Source organism: Sphaeramia orbicularis, chromosome 14 (genome assembly GCF_902148855.1).
Source record: "Sphaeramia orbicularis chromosome 14, fSphaOr1.1, whole genome shotgun sequence".
NCBI classification, from domain to species: Eukaryota; Metazoa; Chordata; class Actinopteri; order Kurtiformes; family Apogonidae; genus Sphaeramia; species Sphaeramia orbicularis.
In genome coordinates, this window is record NC_043970.1 from 54,689,290 (window position 1) to 54,712,603 (window position 23,314).

Genomic DNA, 23,314 nt, shown 5'->3' on the forward strand with positions numbered 1-23,314 from the left:
TCCATATCACTTATACTCATCTGTTGATTTTTCTGCCACATGTTGAAGTTCATAAGCTCTTATCCAAGCATACTGAATATGCATGTAAAATAAAACATCTCTAAATTTTTATGCGCAAAGTTTCACTGCAAAAAGACGTGTTCGAGTGAATACTGTTAAATAAGTGATAAAAAGTGCATGAATGCTGCAGGGAACCAGATGCTTTCACGCCTTAACATCTCACAGTTGTGTTTTTGTTAAGTTGTAAACACCTGTTCCATTTAGTTTTGGTTTCACATTGATTTTCAGGTCACATCTACATCCTGTCATCATCATCTCCTGTTCGTGACATTTGATTGGTTCATATATGGGCCTGGATCTGTACCTGACGTTGACATGTTATTTATTAGGCTCATATCTTAATGCTTCTCTCCTCTGTTTGTTTATCTTCTTCTTTGGTTTATTTGATGATGATAGCCTTGTGTAAATTCCTGTCACTGATCGTCAATTCTCAACTTCAACAATGATCCATTTGATCGAGACAAAGACCAAGAGCCAAGTCCAAATTTACACCTGCAATTTAGGTCTGAATCAAACAAGAAAATGAGCGAGTCATGACCAAATAAGGTACATATGAAAGAACCCATTTTTATTTTTTTTACCCACCTAAAATCAGTCCTTTCCTCACCCAAACTGAAGATGATCTTTAACTGTCTGTTCATAAAACCTGGACTGCTGCCCCTAATCCTGAGCCTTACGCACAGATTACACATAATACAACCCTCGAACGTGTTTTAACGGATCCTTAATTGACGATCTGTTGCTTCCTATTTTCTATGAAGCTGAGGTGCATGTGGATCTGGATCCTGATGCCATTTCCTGTCCTGGACCAGTTAAAGCCACGTGTGACCACCTTGACAATCAGAAGTGAAAGGTCCAACACGAAATACGAGATTATCTTTAAACGTGGCCATCTGTCTGAACCTCTGGATTAAAGGCGGCACCATGAGAATCACACCGACTCAGAAGGGGACAGGGTGAAGAGGGGGGTGGGGGGGTGAAGCCTGGCGGATTAACTATGACGACTTCTTCAGACCTCGGCCTGGTTGTCGGCGATGGCCGGCGGTCACATGGGAAGACGGGAGGAATGGGAAGAATGCAGAGAACGGAGGAGGCGGGTGGGAGGGAGGGCAGAGGAAATGTAAGGACACTCAACTCCCTCCATGAATAGTCAAGTTTGTCCCGGCCGCTGCGCTCGATTCACTCTGAATTCCACCGCCGTTGCCAATAAGGGTTTCCTCTGCGCCGCAACGCTTAAAAAGGCTGCTGATGATGCCTGCTCGCTTAAGCGGTGGGGGATGAATTCTTTGTTCTCCCAGGGCCCCTCGCTGGCATTAGAGGAAATTAAGAAGGCATTTAGGAGTGGAAATTGGTGGAATAATTATATAATGTAGTTCTGCGAGCCCTTTGACTGCCTCTTGTTTCTCTACACCACTTTAAAAATGCTTAACGGTTCATTCAATGTTCATATAATGTCGTAAGATACAATTAAAAGAAGCCATTATAGGTGTAGATGAAATGAAAAAACTAAATGGTAAACGGTAATAGAGCAACAGTTCATTTTAATAACAGATGCTTTCACACAAAATTTCTTGAGCTATTTTTATTCAGGTTTTATGTCATTTTATACTTGGCTTTTACAGGTGCCTAAGTAGTTCTGAACTGACTAGATTTTTAAAAGTTTTTATTTAGTTTTAGTGCTTCAGTTCTTCAGATTTTATGAAGAAAACCTTGAATAAAACAACTTGCAATGGAAAAAAAAATGTATGACTTTTTTTTTTCAAAATTATTTAAAAAGGCTATTTCACTCAGAGTGGAATAGGAACCACTTTGCTCATTCACTGTAACTTTTATTTTGTTTTACCGTTTCTGGAAATAGTTCAAAAAATGTAAAACAATATAAGCCATATGTGACTGGAAAAACACATTCATACTTGATATTTTACAAGAAACAAAGAGGGTGTATTTGGAGTTTGAGGAGGGTCTCCAGAGGAATGATCCAGATTTTGCAATTTAAGCATTTTGCTTCCAATTAATTGAATGTATTGTCTATCCCTGCTTGTAATTTTTCTCTTTTTTTGGATACTTTTAGCTTTCATTAACTATAACAACCCTGGTTAACATGAATAAATGCGTGTCCTTGAGGGATACTCCTTAAACGCCATCGTCCAACTGGAAACAGACTATTAATAACATCTAATAGGGCAGCAATTAGCAAAATGAGCCATACCAACAAAAACACTGGTATTTTCCTTTAAGAGCCATATTTATCTTGTGGACAGTCTCTCTCCAGCAACATGATATATCCAGAGTGCTGGGTCACATGGTCCCACGGCCCAGTCTCCCTGGAGTTCCTGTTGCTAGAGAGACTGATGAAGTATAAGAAAGACCAGGGGGTAGGGGTTCAGCGATTGGGGGGGGGGGGGGGGGGGCAGTATTTAGAAGGCACAGAGTCGTCCTGTATATCCACACCACACACATTTCTTTTGTCTTCCGCCGATAATTCAGATGGAAGCGCTCCAGCTGCCCTCGGTGCGGACTTGGTTGCATGCCGACTGTTGACGAGCATGTTTGTGTGCCCGACTCCCTGTGTGTTTGTGTTGTGCTGGGAGCAGGGAGGGGATAAATTTAGCGCTTTAGCCCCAGACTGGAGGCAGTGGCCCTTTATCCTGCACTGTCCTACTTAACAGAGTGCTGCTCTCTGCTTCCGCCTGCCACAGCGCACCAGGACTCGCACATTCACCTCGCGACATCAGGCTAAAAACAATGGATGGGGGAAAGTGCTCCACTACACAGCGACACGGTCGCGAAAAAAAAAAAAAAGACAGAAAAAAAAGTGCAGACCTGCTTGTCACATGTGTGGATGCAGGCATGTGTGTTGTTGTATAACTATGTCATTATCATCCGCTGCAGTGCTCTGGCCTCATTTTGTAACAGCTTGATTTGATAATGATGCTTTAAAAATCAGTCAACAAAACACAAAATGCAAAACAGTCTACGCACATACTTTAACAGAGTGGATTAGTAATCTGACACCCCTGATTGCAGGTCTGTGGACTAAAATGTGACTTAACCGAGCGTACATGAGGAAATGATGGCCCTTTTGTTCTGATCAAACTGAAACATCAAAGCGGACGGCGTGTAATGTTGCTCTGAATTACAGTAACGCAGCCAATTAGAAGCAAGTCAATGAGTTAGTCTGCCTTAAGCTGACCAATAGAGCACGAGCATCCCGCTTCACCTTGGAAACACACGATCCCAGGGTGCATTTCCCTGCTACCATGACAACCAAGAGCAGCTCTCCCCTGCTCCCTCGCTCGCGCCCCCCCCCCCCTCCCCCCCCTCCATCCCTTGTGTTCTCTCCCGCTCTCGCTGTTTCCTGAAGCCAGTCTACCTCGCAGCGTAAGGTTCACAGAAACAACTTGGAGCCGCATGTTCTGCAGACAAAGAGAATCACCGTCTGTTGCATCTATACATGTGTCTGCATCTCCATCTCTGCCCGACCACAGCGCGTTAGCCTCTACAGATATGCACGCAACAGCTTCATTCCTTCTGATGTTTTTGCTTTAACCGTCTTATTTTCATTTAGATATAGAGTTTGTCAGTGTTGCTGGAGAAAGAATGAGGTGGGGACGTAAGCCATTGGGGTATATGTGTGTGTGTGTGTGTGTGTGTGTGTGTGTGTGTGTATGTGTGGTTGTGATGGGGGGGATCTATGGGGAAAGATGATGTAAGCATTTCTAAACAAGCTAAGGTCTGGGGTTGAGGCTGAGGTTATGAATGCTGTCAGCTGGCTACAGCCTCCACCAACTGGAGGCTTTGGACGCTGCATGGGAGTCATCTAATAATCAGAAGAGAAGCACGTCCTCTGTTCTGATAAACTAATGCCTTCAGTGATGACGATGCTGCATATTTAACTGTACAGAGAAAAAAAAACAAAACAGAAAGAACACTTTTCTCAATTGTTGGAGCTTAAATAATTAAGCATCACTGAACAGTTTTTACATAAAAAAGACCCTAATTTTCTTTGTGACTGGAATGATGTTTGCGTATGACTCTTGGTTCACATCAGAGTGAAGATAAAGTGCTTTTCAATATATGTTTGTCCTTGTTGCAAATCAAATCCATTAGTAAAGTAGAGAAAAACTATGTGACCTACATATCAACAACATTTCAATGAGGAAGAGCTGATTGTAAAACTACTAATGTGATGGCTGAGGAGTGGGGATTCTGCAGGAATCGACCCCAGACCTCATTCTGTCCTGCTGAGCTGGACCAGACCTTACCGATGCTCTAGACCACAGGCGTCAAACATGCGGCCCGGGGGCCAAATCTGGCCCATCAAAGGGTCCAGTCCGGCCCTTGGGATGAATTTGTGAAATGCAAAAATTACACTGAAGATATTAACGATCTTTTAGTTCAGGTTCCACATTCAGACCAATTCAATCTAAAGTGGGCAGGACCAGTCAAATACTATCATAATAACATATGAGTAATGACAACTCCAAATTTTTCACTTTGTAAATGTAAATTTTTCCATGCATTTACACTAAAACAAAGTATAATTTCGTAAAAAATTTGAATAACCTGGACAAATATGAACAACCTGAAATGTCTTAAGAGAAGTAAGTACAATTTTAACAATATTCTGCCTGTTATTAAATGTTTTGTGTGTTTGTAGATCCACTGGGATCTGTAAGTTCTAATGTACATGTGGAAATGATAAACTGAGGCAGAATAGTGTTAAAATTACACTTATTTTTTCAGTTTGTTCATGTTAGTCGCATCTTTTGAAAGGATAATTTGTAGATGTAAACCTTTTCATAATGTAAATGTATTTTTTTCAACTCTAAAACATAGAGAAAAGTTTGGAGTTGACATTATATATTATTCTGTTATTATTTTACTGGTTCGGCCCACTGCAGATCTAATTTAGTTGAATGTGACTCCTGAACTAAAATGAGTTTGACAGCCCCTCTCTAGATGTAAATATGAAACAATACTGGGTAAACGGCAGATTTTTAATGATATATTATATATTCTTACTGATATGTACCTGATATAATTCCAGTCCCTAATCTGAGAATCTGAGCATTTCAGTGGGCTTCAAATGCACTTCAACAGGCTTTAAATTCTAAGACTTGTCAGTTTCAGACATTTGGAAACATTCAGATCAGTGGACTCTAGACATTTTAAAGATGTGTAGAAAGCCTGAAGGAGTGGCACATCCCAGAAAGCAATGCGTGAAACTTATACCATTGTTGACACTTTTCTTTGTATACCTAGAATGGGACTTTCCAGGAAGTCAAATACCTTTACAGAACCTACAAGTGACAGTGAGTGAAAAGCCAGCGTGGTGTGTGTGAGGATGACGTCTCCTATTGGCTGACACCGGACAGCAGCGCTGGTTGGCGCCTCCGTGGTCACAGTGTGATCAGGTGACACGTTGTACTGTAGGGCAGCAGGACCCTGCACTGTTTACATCAGTACCTAAAGATCAGGTCCTGGCCCACATCCGGCCCCAAGGATTTATCTGGACTGTCAAACGAAACTGCATTTTAAGACTTGTGTTCTGAATATCTGAGCATTTACTTTTGGATCTGGTAGGAAAAGGGAGATGTTTGTTTTTTCATTAGGAGGAGAAAGCAGAGCCTCTACACTCCACCTGAACGTGTTTATTTAGTTTTTATTGATAAATGCTTCCAATTCCAAATGTAGGGATCCAAGTTGTGATTTTTGGGCTGTGAAGTTTTTGTTTTTTTAATCATAGCTTAAGTTGGAACTGGAAATGCCTGAATCCAAATTCCAAAGCGACTGTAAGCAGTGCATTTGTCTTCTACTCAAATCATAATATTAATCACAAGATTAACGGGAAACGTTGTTGTGTGAAAAAATACACTTCTCACATTCATAAATAAGCCTATTGTGTCCTGAAAATAAACAATTTATAAAAAGTGGGTCTCAGAAAAAAGTTTTGGTAAAAAACCGGTGTAACTGTGTCTGTGTGTTAATAAACCTACAGTACTTCAAACATTCGATAACTGCAGAGACAACAGGCCTGAACCAACAACATCTTCCTTGTCAGTCCAGTGTCTCAGGGTGTACTATCAGTATCAAAGCACAAAGGGGGGTCTGGTGAATTTCCGTCACAGTTTTACAGTGCTTTGTTTGCCGAAATCCCAGTGTGGCTGGAGCACCGCGGAACACACCAAAGGGAGAGGAAAAACATCCTTGACGACAACTGAGATTCAGGGTGGTTGCACCACTATTTATAACCTGCCCAGTCTGCTCTGTGACAGCAGAGGGGGATGGAGGGAAGAGCAGAGGGAGGGGGGAGATTCAGACTCAGACGGAGGGTGGCCTGTGAATTCCAGAGCAGAGGAAAAGACCATTGTTTTTTTTCCCTTGACTGGGGCCCTGTGTGATCAGCATACTGGGTAAAGATGCAATAGAGCTAAAAAACAAAGCTTGAATATCGCTAAAAAGAGAAGTGGATTGTTGTTGTGTCTATTCTTTTGTCTACTATTCTGCCAGTGAAGTGAAAATCAATAATGCTTGTCCTAAAATAGAGAGTCTGCAAGGCGCTGAAAGAGCAACTGCATTAGAATTGGCAACTTTGATGTGCCACCTAACAACCGGGTGATGATAAAGACAAGTTGACAGCAGACGGACAGAGTTCTGGCCATTTCTATCTCTAATACAGCGCCTGGCCAGCAAACAAACACCAACACGTGTCTGTGCACACATGAGATTATGTCGCTGCAAGGCCCCACGGTCACCTGACAGGGAAATCACCAAAACAACAACACCCTGACACATGCACGCAACACAACAGCAGGGCTGGGTTTCACCACCACTTCCTGAATCCAGTCGGTGGGGATCCAGAAAGTCTCAGTTTGGTTTGATTTGATTCAATAGGGATTAAGAACTGCATGTAGAAGTTTAGATATGGTTTAGAGCTTATCTTCAATGAATCTTGATGTTTTTATTGTATGTAACTAAATACTGTATTTATTCATTCATTACTGACTGTATTTGTTGCAACAATGTCCATGTGGATTTCTCCAGGTTAAATAAAGGACATAAGTTACTGATGCACAATTATATTTAAAACGACAATTTGGTACAAACCAAATGAACAGAACTTGGGGACCCTTCCTAGCTCAGTGTCAGGTGTGATGTCTGACTCAACTTTTCACATGGTACTTGCTTTACCTTTACAACTGCAACTTTGTTATTTCTGTAAGTATATTTATGTAGTTTATAACTGTCTGGCAACCTCTATGTTTGTCTATTTCTTTGTTGTAGCATATTTTGTAGAGTTTTTGTAAAGTTAAAAACTGCAAATAAAGTATTTAAAAAAAACAAAACAAAAAAAAAAACCAATTTGGATGATAGCTGGTGTTATTTCTATACACTACCAGTCAAAAGTTTGGACACACCTAGTTTTTCTTTATTTTCATGACTATTTATATTGTAGATTCTCACTGAAGGCATCAGAACTATGAATGAACACATAAGGAACTAGAAAAGCACTAGGAGAGCGCAGACCTCCACCCAGGCATATCAGTGCATCCCCCGATCACCACCAAAATTTAATCATTTGTTCCTTGTGCCAGTATCAACATTTCCTGAAATTTTCATCCAAATACGTCCATAACTTTTTGAGTTATCTTGCACACTGACAGACAGACAGACAGACAGACAGACAAACCAACACCAGCAAAAACATAACCTCCTTGACGGAGGTAATTATGTGGTTAAAAAAAGTGCGACATAACTCAAAACATGTTTAGTATTTTAGATTCTTCACAATAGCCACCTTTTGCTTTGATTACTGCTTTGCACATTCTTGGCATTCTCTTGATAAGCTTCATGAGGTAGTCACCTGAGATGTTTACCAACAGTTGTGAAGGAGTTCCAGTGACGCTGAGCACTTGTTGGCCATCTGTGGTTCATCTCATGTCATTTAAATGAGAAGGTGTGACCTCAAACCTGGTGCATTGCTTACATTGTTTACATTAAGAATTGTCTCCAACTTTCTCCACAGTTCCACAACAAAAGTCAAGAGGATACTAAAATAGTCTAATGCAGGGGTGTCAGACTTATTTTAGTTCAGGGGCCTCATACAGACTAACATGATCTAAAGTGGGCCGGACCAGTACAACAATATAAATAATAGGATAAGAACTTATAAATAATATCATCTCCAACATTTTTTCTTATATTTTTGAGTGGAAAAAAAAGTCAAATTCCGTAATGAAAATGTTTAAATCTACGAACTGTACTCGAATATAACACAAATAAATATGAACAACCTGAAAATTCTTAAGAAAAATAAGTGCAATTTTAAGAATCTTACGCCACAGTTTATCATTTATACATGTGCATCACAGCTTACAGATCACAGTTGATCTACAAATACACAAAACATTTAGTAAAAGGCAGAATGTTGGTAAAATTTCACATACTTCTCTAAGACATTTCAGGTTGTTCACATTTTTTTTGTAAAAGGTTAGTCTATAAATGTAAATATTTGTGTAATTTTACCTTTTTTACACTAAAACAAAAAGAGAAATTTGTGGTTTTCTTTATTTATAGGTTATTATGATAGTATTTTACTGGTCTTACCCACTTTAGATTGAATTGACCTAAAATGATTTTAACATCATTGATCATTATTGACGTCAGTGTAAATTTTGCATTTCACAAATTCATCCCACGGGCCGTACTGGACCCTTCGGCGGGCCGGTTTTGGCCCCCGGGCCGCATGTTTGACACCTGTGGTCTAAAGCATATGACCAGCACTGTATCCTTTAACTGAAGCAGTTTCTAACATACACTGTCCTGAATGTACGCACTACACCAGTTATAAATATTATTCCAATTTCTAAAGCGACATTCAAAAGCCCTCAGTTTGAGCTCGGAAATAGGTGAACATGAAGTGCAGAGATAGGACGTAGAAGAATCCGGTGTGAGTACACGTCAAAAAAAAAAAAAGAAAGAAAAGTGTACGGTCATTTTCTTCTTACTACCAGCGTCTCCATCTCTTATCAATAAACGCAGACACTGACGGTGAGAAATCCAGCTCAGCAAAGAGGAGGTGGAGGATGTCTCAGTTGTACACAAGCACCGAGGGCGAGAGCGGAGATAGGCCGACAGCGCTCACACTCTGGCACAACAGGACCACTTTCCGTTTTGTCACATCACAACTGTAACGCATTGCAGGATATAGGGTTGTGGAGCTTATGCACGCATTAAACCACATGCATTAAATCAGATCAATTCTCGACCTTCTGGCTGCTCTATTAAACAACCGCTACTGTACAGAGCTGTAAGTGTGAGGACCCATTCAGTTACAGTGGAAATATTTTAAACTGTAATTTCGCCGTCCCTCATAATATGAAGATTTAAAAACTACAAGCAGTCATAAAGGAAATCTGTGAGTATGAAGCAGAGGCGGTGGGAGCAGAGGCCTGGCTGCCAGACTCACATGAAATAAACCCCTGTGTCTGTCAGAGCAGTGTTCAGCCCACTGAGCTGCACCAGACCACATCACAGCCTAACAACAACAGGCATTACATGATAAGAAGGAGAAAGTTAAAAAAAAAAAAAAGAAGCCCTTTCCAAAGTGAAAGGGCCCTGCCAGAAAGAGACAATTTGGACAGGGACTGGTGCCAACGTACCTCTTGTTGATAGGCTTCTCATCCTTCTCATACGGTTTGACAAACCACTTGCCGATGCGGACGAAGCTGCGATTCATGAGGCAGCGCTCCAGCAGGTTGTGGATGGCTTTGAACAGGAGCGTGCGACACTCGTACGAGAGGCCGTTTTCCCACAGCCCGTCGTCCTCGGCTGCAAACAAAAGAAAAGAGAAAGAGGCAAGTGAGAGGAAGCGCCGATCTGCGTCAATCAACGAAGTGAGCAACGTCGACCTTTAAAACACAAACATTCATGGACACAAACAAACAGCAGGACGCCTGGATGTTAACGCTGTTGTAAAAGCACGAGGCAACTTTTACATCAATGTTAACCTTATCAAAATCAAATTCATATTTTAATCCACTGATACCAGTCAGTGTATTTCTTACTACAGGGTGTCCCTAAAGCGTGGTCTCCTCGTTCATCTGACCTTAGCCCACTGGTTTCCAACCTTTTTTGGCTCGTGACCCCATTTTAACATCACAAATTTCTGGTGACTCCAGACATTCAAATTCAAAACAGAGATTTTTTTGGCTAAATTCAATTTGTTTTTGATTGTTTGCTATACTATGTTGCAAATAAACATTAATTTTAGAGGACACTTAGTCCATATAATGTCTGTTATTGTGGACAGAGGCAGTAAATCCAGGTGTAGATTACTGCACAAAGGGAGAATTTGATTTTCCTTGGTCAGGATCTGTCCAGTCAGTCCAGCTGTGATTTACAAGGAGGACAATTAATACTGAACAAACAAGAACTGAAACTATGAATTATGAAAGAGCTGCAGCATCTGAAACTGACCACAATGAACATTTGACAGATGAACAAAACACAGTGCTGCAGTTTCACAGTCTGTCATGTCTTTTATGGATTGGGATTGTTTCTCTCAACTCACCATATATTTTTTTATTATCAATAACTAGAAATTTTAGGTGACCCCATTTGAATTCCAGGTGACCCCACATGGGGTCCCGACCCCAAGGTTGAAAAACACTGCCTTAGCCCCTTGACTTCTCTTTCTGGAGTTTGCTAAAGCAGAAGGTGTACTCAATGAAAATCACAGATGGAATCCACATGATTAAACGCATAAAAAGTCAATGTGCTAAAGTTGACGGCAATGTGAAGTTATTGCATCAAGATCACGTGAATCTTGCAAAGTGCATCAACCTTTGCATCACAAATGTTGGAAATCATATTGGGGATGTTATTTGTTAATATTACAACTGAAAAAAAAATGTTGAAAATTGTATTTCTTGAAAATATGCATTTTTGCCTACATGTCCAAACCTTTATGGACACCCTGTACAATAAGTAAAACTTAACTCACTTTGGTTGTGCATTTTACCAATACTAAGGCGTACACAGCACCTAACATTAGCATTAGCAATTAGCATTAGGTGCAGTGAGCGGTCATTAAAGGCGCTCAGGGACCAATTTCAGATCTTCATCAGTACCGTGGTTGAGGACACTAACTTGAAAATAAACCTACGTATAACTGTTTTTGATGGCTGCAGTTTTTCAAGCAGGATAATTCAACACAATCTGACTGGGAATCAAACATGGCAGAAGTTCTAACCACTATGGTACTGTGTCGACCCAACCTATTTATTACCTTAGTGGGTAAGTGGGGTTTTTTTTGTTTTATTAAATGCACTGTCTTTCTGGTTTTGTTGTTCAGATCTGTTCTTTATTTCCCTTGGATTTTAGGAGATTTGGGTAGTTTCTGAATTGATCTAAAGTTTGTGGAAGATGTATAATTTGACATAATGTTGGACTGTTATCATTGTCTCCTTGTACAAAAATTGGGAAACACTGAAGTTGACGATGAATAAAACCCATCCAGAAAACTGATTTGATTTTGTTGCTGCACTTAAAGCTTGAAACAGTAGGGAAAATGCTGTGATGTTCATTTGTGAATAATCTTTTTCTATGAAACTACAGTGTGAGGGTTTACTTCAGGACATCATGTTCATCTTATCCAGGAGCATATTTGTTTCACTTTGTGTCACGCTGTCTGAGTGGAAAGTGTAAAACCAACCACCTGTGTGCCTTTTAACTGAACACTGTAATGATAATAGTGAAAATGCATAGTTTTTAGTCATATAACATCAAACCCTCCAAACCTCATCCTGATCTCACTATAATATAGTAGAATTATCACCTTATACTGTATCACATACATTATGCTTTGGTGTAAAAATTTATTTTAATCACGCATTACCCTTAAAATAATTTGACTTCTTTTTTGGACAGAAGTACTTAAATTCCAGAAAAACACTGCAACTCCAACACGGTCTGACTGTCACCGCTGGTAAATTAAGAGGCTTAAAATAGCACACACTCACTTGTAAACTACGATGCTGCTGACGCGGCATAGTACAGTTTTAAAATAACATTGTCACTGACTAAATGCACCAAATTAATTCTGTTTTATGGATGGTTCCAGTGTGACAAACTTCTATTAAACATTGATATACAGCAGCTGTGGGAAACCAAGTCAACCACAGTAAGTCAGACTAGGACCGCAGCTTATATAACACATAAGAATAATCAGTCGAGTTAAAGAATAACAAGTGTGATAAGCCATTTTCAAGGATCTGCTGGTTTACACTGGGCACCTTGATAATGAAAATTGCACATTTCCTGGAATGCAAAACAGTATTTCATATCTAAAGTGACATCGGAGAATCACACCACCAAAAAGATGGCAAAAGAAGCCATAAAAATGCAAACAGGAGTGCAGCGACTGAGACGGACAGGGAGGTTGAGCAGAAAGCGGTGGAAGTTTCAGGTTCTTTCTGCAGTGTTTCAATACGGTGCACGGACTCACAGCTCAGTAGGAGCTGCCTTTTCATTTGGGTGCAGCGGGGAAAACCAGGGCTGTGTTTCTGTTTATTTTGCATTAGAAATTAATGCACAAAAAGGATGACTGCACCTTACTGACAGGTGTATAGATACAGAGATAATGAAGTGCTGGGCTGATTATATTTTTTACAATAATATGGCTGATACCGATGCTGACACTGATGCCATTTTCTGTTTGTTTACTATATTTTTGTTGGTATTTATCCTTCGTTATGTGCCTGGGAAATAAAGAAATCTTCACTGTATAGATATAAAAAGGCCACTGAACTGCCTCTTCAGCACATTTTCTTAAATCATACAAATTTATAAAACATAACATATAAATATTTCAGTTTTATCAGCCATCATAAGGTTTAGACAAAGCATCCGAAACCAATTAATTTATTTCTTATGTTGCCAGAATAATTGTATTGAGGTTTATAACCACTGAAGTACAGCATTCATGTTTGACCCTCTTTTACATAACTGTATTATTTTGATTAAAAACTAAACTAACAGTAACTTCACTTCATCAAAAAAAAAAAAAAAAAAAAAAAAACACAATACATGGAGCTTCCCTTTTTTTGAACTGAACTAATTTATCAAATTAAATCAATGCAGAAAGCATCAAAACTAAATAAATGATTCTTCTTTGATCTAATTATTTGTCCAAGTGGACTTCTTCACCGAGTTGTTTGGATAGATTGGATACTGTTCATTTTTACATCTGCTGTAGCTTTTCCAAATTTTTGTACAGAATATTATGATCCAAGGTGATTCTGTTCTGTTAAACTGTTCATTTTCTTGATTACTGTGTTGCTTTTTGCTTATTTTGTGGATAATCATGTTCATTTTCATTGATTTTGTGAATTATTTGATTCTTTGATTCATTTTTTAGAACTTTTTGGGTTTTGTTTTGTTTTTTTTTCAATTAAATTGTTAATAGTGTGTAGCTTTTCATTCAATTTCTGGACAAAAATGTTAAGTTTTGTACTTTTGGTAAAGTATTTTGTTACTTCAACAAAATATTGTTCAGTCATTTGTGCATTAACAGGCAACCCACATCTTGTATCATGTATTTTTTCATGTTAAAATGCTCGTTTATCGCAAACACTGTAATTTACAGAGTGTTTTTGAATGCCTCACAATATTCCCTGAGGTACTGTGAACGTGACCTTACAGTAACACCGCAGCAGAGGCACGGTAAAGGAGAAGAGGAGCAGGTTCACTTGATTTTGACAACTTGAGATAAAAAAAATAAATAAAACCCTTTTTGCTATAACAGAACCCGTGGACTCTCTTGTGCCACAAAGCTGCAACAAACCAAAAACCGAAAGTAACTTAACATGCTTCGAACATCGGACCCAGCTTCTGTGCCTCTGTTATACTCTTTGTTGTCATGTTTTGGGTTTTTTTTGGGGTTTTTTTGCAGTGCTGCTGAGAATTCGCCACTGCTGAATGTATATAGAGGAAACCCTGCACATGGGTTCTGCTTGCAGTCACCCTGTTTCCCCAGTGTTTGCGTTCTTCACTTAGGATACATGTATTTGTTCGGTACACCTCTGTATTGTATTGAAGGCCCCGAACTGAAAGGGTTCAGTACAAACAAGTGTACCGTTACACCCCTACTTACTTTGAATTAGTTTTTGTTGTTTTTTTCTTCATTTTCTGTTACTTTTGATAGATTATGTGGGTTCATTTTTGTTCATTGAGTGAATTAATAATAATAAAAATAATAATAATGGATTAGATTTATATAGGGCTTTTCTATGAACGCATACTCAAAGTGCACACAGTGGATCCATTATTCATTCACTCATACATTCTCACTCTGGTAGTGGTATACTACACATGTATCCACAGCTGCCCTGGGGCAGACTGATGGAAGCGTGGCTGCCAATTCACGCCTACAGCTCTTCTGACCACCACCTAACATTCACACGCATTCATACACCAGTGTGGGTAGAAGCACTGGAGGCAAGGAGGGTGAAGTGTCTTGCCCAAGGACACAGCTGCACACAACTAGGACAGAGCAGGATTCGAACCACCAACCCTACATTAAATCTAAACGAATGAAAATTTTTGAATGAATGAAATTTTTGTACAGAATATGATGATCCAAAATAATAACAATAGGTAACCTGTCTGAGAGGGGGAAAAAACCTGTCTGCCACAGTCATCTGTAAAATTACATCTTCCACGCTGATAACCTGATAACAGTAAATATTAGGGCTGGGTAAAAAAAAAAAAATCGATTTAATCGATTTTGTATCAATTTTTTTAAATTCTGCGTAATCGATTAATGGCGGATGAGATTGATTTTTCAGAGCAGGACCGGCCGGCTTGGAGATGGGGCGTCTTGGTCGTGCTTGCAACAGTTCTGGCGCGGGAGGAACGCGGAGGAAGGGTGGTGAAAACCCCTCAGTGGGAGGAAGGGTGGGGAAAACCCCTCAGTGGGAGGTCCTCCAGGCCTCAAACTCGAACCCGCAGTGTGGAGGAACTGGCCGGCGGAGGTGGGTCACAGAGGCCAGTCGTTCTAGAAATATTAACTTGGATCACCTGTGGCTGAGGGCGGAGTTAGACGAATAATAAAGCGGAAATCACAAAGCTCCACCCACCCTCCCCATAGAGTGAGTTTCTTGTACCAAGGGCCCAACATGAGTCTGTTTCAGGGGGGCCAAACTGGTGTCAGTGCCCCAGGATGATAGTAATGTGCCTTAAGGCTGGAAGCACCAGATATAAAACAGAATAAAGATGAGACAGAAGTCTGTTCAGATCCACTGGAGAAACATGGACATGTTTGTGTTCATTATTTCAGAACAGATTCATCTGTTTACTGATGAAATGTCAGATTTATTTCCTTTCCAATATCAATATTGATTCTGTGTTGCATGGCTGCAGTAGTCAAATAATGAAGTTACCACTCAAAGTTGTACTTTGGTATCACTAAATGAATCTGAATCAGTCAATTAATACTGAATCGAATCGCAATTCATTGATTCAGAAACTTAAGAATCGAAATTGAATCGATTAAGGAAACTGGCCATGATACCCAGGCCTAGTAAATATGTACTGTTGCATCGGTGCGTCCCTACTATTCTGACCTAAAACAAAGGGCAACAGTACAGTACATGGTGTGAACCTGTCCTAACTTTTAGAGCATAAGTACTATGATAAATATACAAAAAGAAACATATTCTGTTACTTGAACACAAAGACGTTCTGTGATCATGTCATGAAACTAAAATTACAGAGGAAATGACAACCCGTTCCAAACTGATCACAGACTCTTTGTATCCAGGTACACGATGACACCTGACTTTCTGCCAAAGCTCAACCTCTGAAATTCTGCTCCACACCTGTAAACAATTACACCGTGTTTGACTGACAAAACTGCAATTACTTGGCTCATTTAGCTTACCGGACAGAAACGAGCTGCGTACCGGACTACGTGTTCTGTACCGATCTGTTAAGGATTACATTACACCCATATCACAGTTGGTTTCTGAATCACATTCTGCGCTGGCCTGAATGCTGCTCTAATCTCATTAACAGCCACTGCTCACATCTTACAGCACTTAAGCTCCTTTCAGTCAAGTCTCCGGCAAACATCTCCGAGTGTGCCGTCTCTGCTTCAGCACAGACGAAATAAATACCAGGCGTAACCCACCCTTAGTGTCAGCTCGACATCCGCTGGGCGCAGGTTCATCAAAACTTATTCAAGGCACATACTAAAAGTCGAGATCATTCGTGAGCATCACCAAGTCAGTGTTTTCACGTCTATTCTGTCGGCAATATCATGTAATCATCTCGAATTCTTGTTGTAATTATATACATGTGTGAAAAGAATGAAAGTTTTGTAAATGCAACCAAAGACATGGTGTTTATAGTGTAATGTCATGTTTTTTGGTGGTTGTCAATCATGTTAACCGTTATAATGTACATTATATATCATATGTTACGATCACTTCAAATTCTAAATTATACATCAATGTAAATGACACTTAAAATTTTCTAGATGTATATTGACATATGAGCTCTTTATTTCTATGTCTGATTTTTCTTTTTTTTTTAATTCAAGGTTTATTTATAGGTATTTTAGCAAGTTTTAACAACAAACTAGTCCCTACCCCAGTACCGCTCCAACCAAGGACAAACAGTCCTGTATACAAAAAAAAAAGCAAAGAAATGTATACATTCAGTTGTTAAACATAAAGAATAAGGGAAAACAGGAGAAAGGAATCATAATAATAAAAAGCAAACTGATGGATATGATTAAATTAAAATAATAGATAAACAAGTGTTCACAGAACGCAAACCTCCGCCAAGCACCCCGAACGGTGTGCATGTGCGGATCAACTATTTGTTTTTAAACTATGGATGTGCAAAACAAATTTCATAATGATATTTGATGAATTGCACTTTTTATGATTTTTTGAAAATGGTGCATAAAAAACAACAAAAGTCAACAGAGCGTAACGGAAGAGAAATGGAGCGGAACGATATTTGGTACAAAGTTTAAGCATGGTACCAGTCATGTATATGTCCAATTATATTAAATTCCAATCAATATTAGTTGAGTTCTAATTACCTCCGCCAAGGAGGTTATGTTTTTGCCAGGGTTTGTTTGTTTGTCTGTCTGTTTGTCTGTCCGTTAGTGTGCAACATAACTCAAAAAGTTATGGACAGATTTTGATGAAATTTTCAGGATTTGTTGGAAATGGGATAAGGAAGAAATGATTAAATTTTGGTGGTGATCGGGGGTGGGGGGGGCCCACGGGTGGGGCGCAGACCAGAACATTTCATCAAAATCTGTCCATAACTTTTTGAGTTATGTTGCACACTAACCGACAGACAAACAAACAGACAGACAGACAAACAAACCCTGGCAAAAACATAACCTCCTTGGCGTGGGGGGGCCCACAGGGGGGGCTACTGATCAGCCTTGGCGGAGGTCTGCGCTCTCCGAGTGCTTCTAGTTTTAAATGTGTGGTAAATGGGATTTTCAATGTTCAATGTAAACGTCCACAGAGTCCACATTCCACAGTGGATGTGGACAATTTTGTGCCAGATACAAGATATTGTTCTAAGCTACGGGTGGATCAAACTGGAGGCTAATCGGAGTCATTTTGAATTTTTGATGAATTTTGGAAAATTGCTCAGTGATGACAGATAGGAAAATTGTAGATTTTGTGACCTTGCTGTGATCTTGAACTTTGGCCTACTTGGCCCAAAATGTAATGGGTTGGTCCCAGGGCCTAGGCCTATCTGTGGGGAAGATTTGGGAAAGATGGGTGGAAGAGTTTTCCCCTAAAGTTGCTAACAAACAAACACACAAAACAAAATGATCACAATACCTCCTGGCGGAGGTAATAATAACAGATAAATAGCAATAGATAAATAAGTAAGTTTATGTTAAATTTTTCAGTTAAATATATTCAGTCATACAGCAATCACACAAAGTGCTCGCGCTCACAGAGGCTGAAAAAAAAACAAACATATTATGACTCTATATCGACAACTGAAAGGAATATTTGGCATACAACGGAAGAGAAACATTTCATGACAAGTTAACGTGATAACTCTTCAATAAAGGGGAGAGAAAACACTGCCTCTGAAATGATCACGACTTTTGGTATGTGCCCTATTGAGTTATTAAATGAAGCCTCGGCTTGGCGTTGGGGAGCAAACGCAGGTAAAGACGTTTTTAGATTCACATGATTCAAAGGCTATCAAAATGAAAATTACACTGATTTTTCTTAGACCCACATGAGAGACAGTGTGGGCCCAGTGCCAGTGGAAAGGATGATGCCCAGAGCGTTAATGCTTCTCGTGAGTTCGAGCTGAAATCACAGCCATGCAAAGTCACACGTAGTAGTTGAAACCACTGTTGTAAACGTACAAAAGAAAAAAAAAAAAAAACCTCAACTCCATCCAATCCACTTTCAAATGCCACAGCTTTAAAACATTAAATGGAGGCAAAGGGAAACAACCTGAGGCGAGCTGCCAAGTAAAAAGGCTTGAAGAGCAACAAACCAATTCATCAGGTGTACACACAACCTGACGGATAAGATCAGGAACAAGTAAAAGCAAGTCCAATGCAGGAAAGAGGAAGGAAAACAATCATTTCCCTTTTAGAAATTAACAGCCACTGCAAAATAAAAACAAAAAAAACATCAGCACAAAGAGTAAGGAGGCGTTTAACTCTGTATAAACGGTGGGTGGATGACGTGTGCAGGCCATGGAGGTGGTTTTCAGTCGATTCAGGTCTGATGAAGACAACGAAGAAATGAAGACGACGCTTCATCTAATCCAGTATTGAACCAACTCATTTTATAAAGGATCCAAGATTGGACGTTATTGGGTTGTCTGTTGGTTTACCATTACATTCATTTTTGTTCATTTGGATGATTATTTTGTTACTCTTTGTTCATTTCATGGATAATTTTGTTGTTTGTTTTTTTTTTACAATTACTTTATGGATTTATTTTTTCACTTCCTTCAATTAGTGGATTATTTTGTTCTTTTTTGGGGGAATATTTTGTTCTTTTTGGTTAAATTCTGTTCACTTTCTTGATTACCGTGTTGCTCTTTGTTCATTTTTTGGACAGTCATGTTCATTTTTGTTGATTGTGTGGTTTGTTTTATTCTTTTCTAGCTGATTTCTATAATTTTTCTTAATAGCTTGTTACATTCTGTCCATTTTGTGGATTATTTTTGGTTGTTTCAGTTAAATTATGTCAATTTTCTTGATTAGTGTGTTGCACACGGGACACTAACGTTAAGTTTTGTTACTTTAGAGTTGTTTTTGTTTTAACTTTTGCTTTTCTCTGGATTTTTTTTTTTTTCACTAGCATTCCTTTCGTGGATTAACTGGCAAATTTTGGTTCCTGCTCTTGTTAATTTTGTTATTTTTTTGGTGATTTTTTTTCAAATGAATTTCTTAATTTTGTTGATCTCCTGTGCATTTTGTTGATGTGGATAAAATGAAAAACAGTGTCAATTACTCAAAATGCTATACCATATGGCTTCATTATAGGTAAAAAAGATATTTTGGCAGTTGATATTGAATTTTTCTAAGTCTATGTCCCATTTATCTTCGGAGTGCTGAGTCTAAAGCTCCGGAGACAAATCAGTGTGACTGACGGTGTCTGAACGACGGAGGGAAACGAGGAGAGCAGCAGCAGCGACGTCAGAGCGGCTGTTAAAGTTAAAGTCCTCAGATGACACCGGCTCCTGTGGAAAACCAACAGAAACCTCCCTACACCTACTTTTACATCGACTGCAGTGGCGATCCCATCTGCTTTCCTCCACCACAGACCACATCTGCCTCATTCCTCCTCCTCGCTGTCGCCTGCTCCTCCTCAGCCTCTCCCTCCAGTGCAGACCGGCTCTAAAACAGGCGTCTGGTTTACATCAACTGTTCTAACGACCTCATGTTCATCATGCGAGTCTGCTGCAACGTTCCCCGCATCAGGCAGACGGAGACAAAGACGGCGTTCGGCCAAAATGTAGTAGCTGTTCCGATGTAAACCGAGTGACACTCGCTAATAACCGAACGAACAGCTTTTTAAATGATGCCCAAAATAAAACCACATGACCAGAGCTGTGGTTCTGGTCCGGGAGAAGACGGGAACGGGCTCTGAAGGAGTCCACCACAGTAAGCAAAACCAGACTCCAGAACAGGGTCACAGAAAAGATGATTTACAGTCGCATTTGGAGGAGACTCACTGCCAGAAATATCTAGAATATCAGCAGTCCAAGATTGACCCTCCTGGTCCAAGGCTTAGGCGCAGCACCCAACACACCTAAACCACATCAGGGTTTTCTAGACTATTATATTCCAGATTTAAATGTTTCTGTACTCACCTACACAAGAAAAAAAAAAAACAGATTTGTCTCAGTCTCTACAGAGAAAAGACAGCACTTTAGTCTAAATACAGTGATTTTTGTTGGAATAAGCTTTTGAGTTTGTCTGTTATTAGTGATGATTTGAATTTCTTTGAGTGGTTTCCTAAAATTTGTTAAAAAATAAATAAATAAATAAAAATAAAAATAATAATAATAATTATGCAACCCTACAAATGAATCTAAAAACCTACCTAATAGTTCTAATAGTTGTTGAATTTCAGATTTTTGGCTGGTGTTTATTTATCATGTACTATAGCTTTTCCATTTTTCCCACACAAATGAGAATAATTGCCAAAATGAAATTGTGAAATGAAATGATATAACTTTTATCCAATTTTCTTGCTGTATATCCAAAAATCTGGACAGAAAGTTGAAGAAAATGCTGGAAGAGCCTAAAATATAAGTTAAAATGAATTTAAGAATCAGTTTTGAGCACAAGTCCACTTTGAAGGACTAACAATCTAAAGTTTGCTCATCAATTTAAAAACATGTTTCCCAGTGAATTAATATCCACAAAAGGAGACACTGTGACACTTAATCCCTGTCGAGGCATGTTCTTTATGCTCTCCAACACACGGAGGTCAGAGGTCATGGTTAAGCCATGCAAACCAAAACACATTATGGGAACTTCTCAAATAAACAGTATCTTCAGTTTACGGCCAGTTCGATTAAGACTAAAGCTGAGGAAAAAAAAACTCCATAAACTTCATTTGACCCAAGTTTAGTGTGAGATAAGTCATGATTACTCTTAGTGACATGCTCTGTGTGGAGCTTCTGAAATAATTATCAAAAAAACCCAAAAACAAACCAACAATTATTGCTCACTTCTGAATCAGAGCATTTGGGATTTTTTTCAAGATTGACTGAAGATACTTTTGACCAATCAAGGACATTTTTTGCAGCCGGGACTTTTAAGGATGAACTGGAATTATCTTATCTTTAATCTCGACAACTGGGTTTAAATGCTGGTTCATATTACAGTAAATGTCCAGTCAGGGTCTGGGTTTGATTTGCGTGCAGTTATAAAAGTGTAAAATTAATATTTCATGTGCTCAAGCTGTAAAAAAAAAAAAAAAAAAAGCCCACAATATTTTGGTTTTATGTACCTGTAACCTAAAAATCAGTTTAAACATGTATGTATGTATTTACTTTTGTCAGGTTTTGCGTTTGTGCTGGGGGGGGGGGGGGGGGGGGGGTTAGCACACAGGTCCAAGCATCACTGGCCTCATTTTAGCCAAGATTTATGAGCTCAGCTGACGACTGAGACACTTTTCATGTCTCTGCCTCCTGTGCAGCCAGCCCATGTGATCTGACCTTTACAAGCAGCTCTGTTAAGAATACTTCTGTACATATGCATCTGGAGGATAAAGGGCTTTTTCTGCCACAAAACTACTATAAAAACATGAGCAGCTGCTGCACAACGCTGCATCGGTACCTAAAGAAACACACACACACACGATGCTCAATATCCACAACTGGTCTAGAGGTGCTTATAGGAAAGTTAATAAATTTAATAAAAGCGAAGGAAATTTTTTTAAATGGTGGTCGCCCCCCCTCAGTTTCTCATCTCTGTGTATAAGCAATTAGAGCAGCAGTCGGTCATTAAACAGCAAGATTAATGCCTTGTGATCGACTGCGCTCAGGGGGATTCTACCGAGCCTGGCCAGAAGGTTTTCTCCTCTCCTCCACTTCCTCCTTATCTGCAAGGAAAGAGAGAGAGAGAGAGAGGAGAGAAGAGAGAGAGAGAGAACCCGCGGTGCTCTGTAAGTCTCCATTACTAATAATGAATATTTCTTGAGCAGAGAGGGAAAAAGAGAGACAGAAAGGGAAAGGGGAGAGCGACAGCACCCATGGGCTGGAGCTGCATGCATGGCCGAGTCCCTGCTCTGTGCCAGCCAATGGAGATCTATCAGAGAGCGCCGGAGAGGCGAGATGGAGCAGGACGACGAGAGGGAAGCGGAGGGTGGTTCACAGGCAGGAGATTAGCCCTGGAAAATTGATCCCAGAGCACAAAAGCCATCGGCCTCCTCCACTTTTTCCTCCTAAGAGCTACTCTGGGTTTATCTATTCATCATTCTCTGCACTGCACACTGAAGTTAAAAACCACATTTGAAGAGAAAAAGCGCCACCACATCCAAAAGCTAAGGTTAACGGAGTTTATCACTGACTAATTATTGTGATACACATCCGCAGCTCTCGGTGGAGGGAAACCGCCACGCTTTTTTAGCCCGTGTTACCATTAAACAGTTGAGATTTCATGATCCGGTGTGAATTTCACAGGCAGCCAAGTCGATAACATTTTGAAATTCTAAAGAGCGAGTGGCATTTCTCCTTCCTGAATCCTTGCTGGGGCTCGCACCAGGGCCACAGTGCATACAATGGGCCTTACATTATTGTGGGAGCGAATCTGTATCACAGTCGATTGCTGTGTGCCATCGTTCCTGTCACTCTCCAACAGAGCAATATCCTATTAAAATCTTTCAAATGGGATTACAAGCGCACTGTCAAACAACCACATAACTTATGGTGACATTTTGCTGTAAAAAAAACAGTTCTGTTACAGAGAAATATGATGTTACAATTTCACTTTGTCAAGCAATAGAGAATAAGGCTCCAAAACTGGGAAATATGTTTGGATGGTGGTTTCAAATGTGGTGGAAAAAGTATGGTGTCTGGTTCACACCCAAACAGATATTTTTCTCATTTTTAATAAGTTTGGTTTTCATTCAACTGGCCACACCACCATCCAAGGACAGTTACAAACATCTCCAAATGCTGAGACAAATCATAGAATCCTGGACACTGCAGGCCTTACTAA

At 39.7% G+C, this 23,314-nt stretch overlaps 1 protein-coding gene across 1 annotated transcript in view; it reads right to left on the reverse strand.

Moving 5' to 3' along the window:
• Positions 1 to 23,314, reverse strand: part of med13a (mediator complex subunit 13a) — a 122,085-nt gene that overhangs the window by 78,583 nt on the left and 20,188 nt on the right. The window contains 1 exon segment of the mRNA XM_030153640.1: positions 9,726 to 9,894. Coding sequence (XP_030009500.1) covers positions 9,726 to 9,894 — 169 coding nt within the window.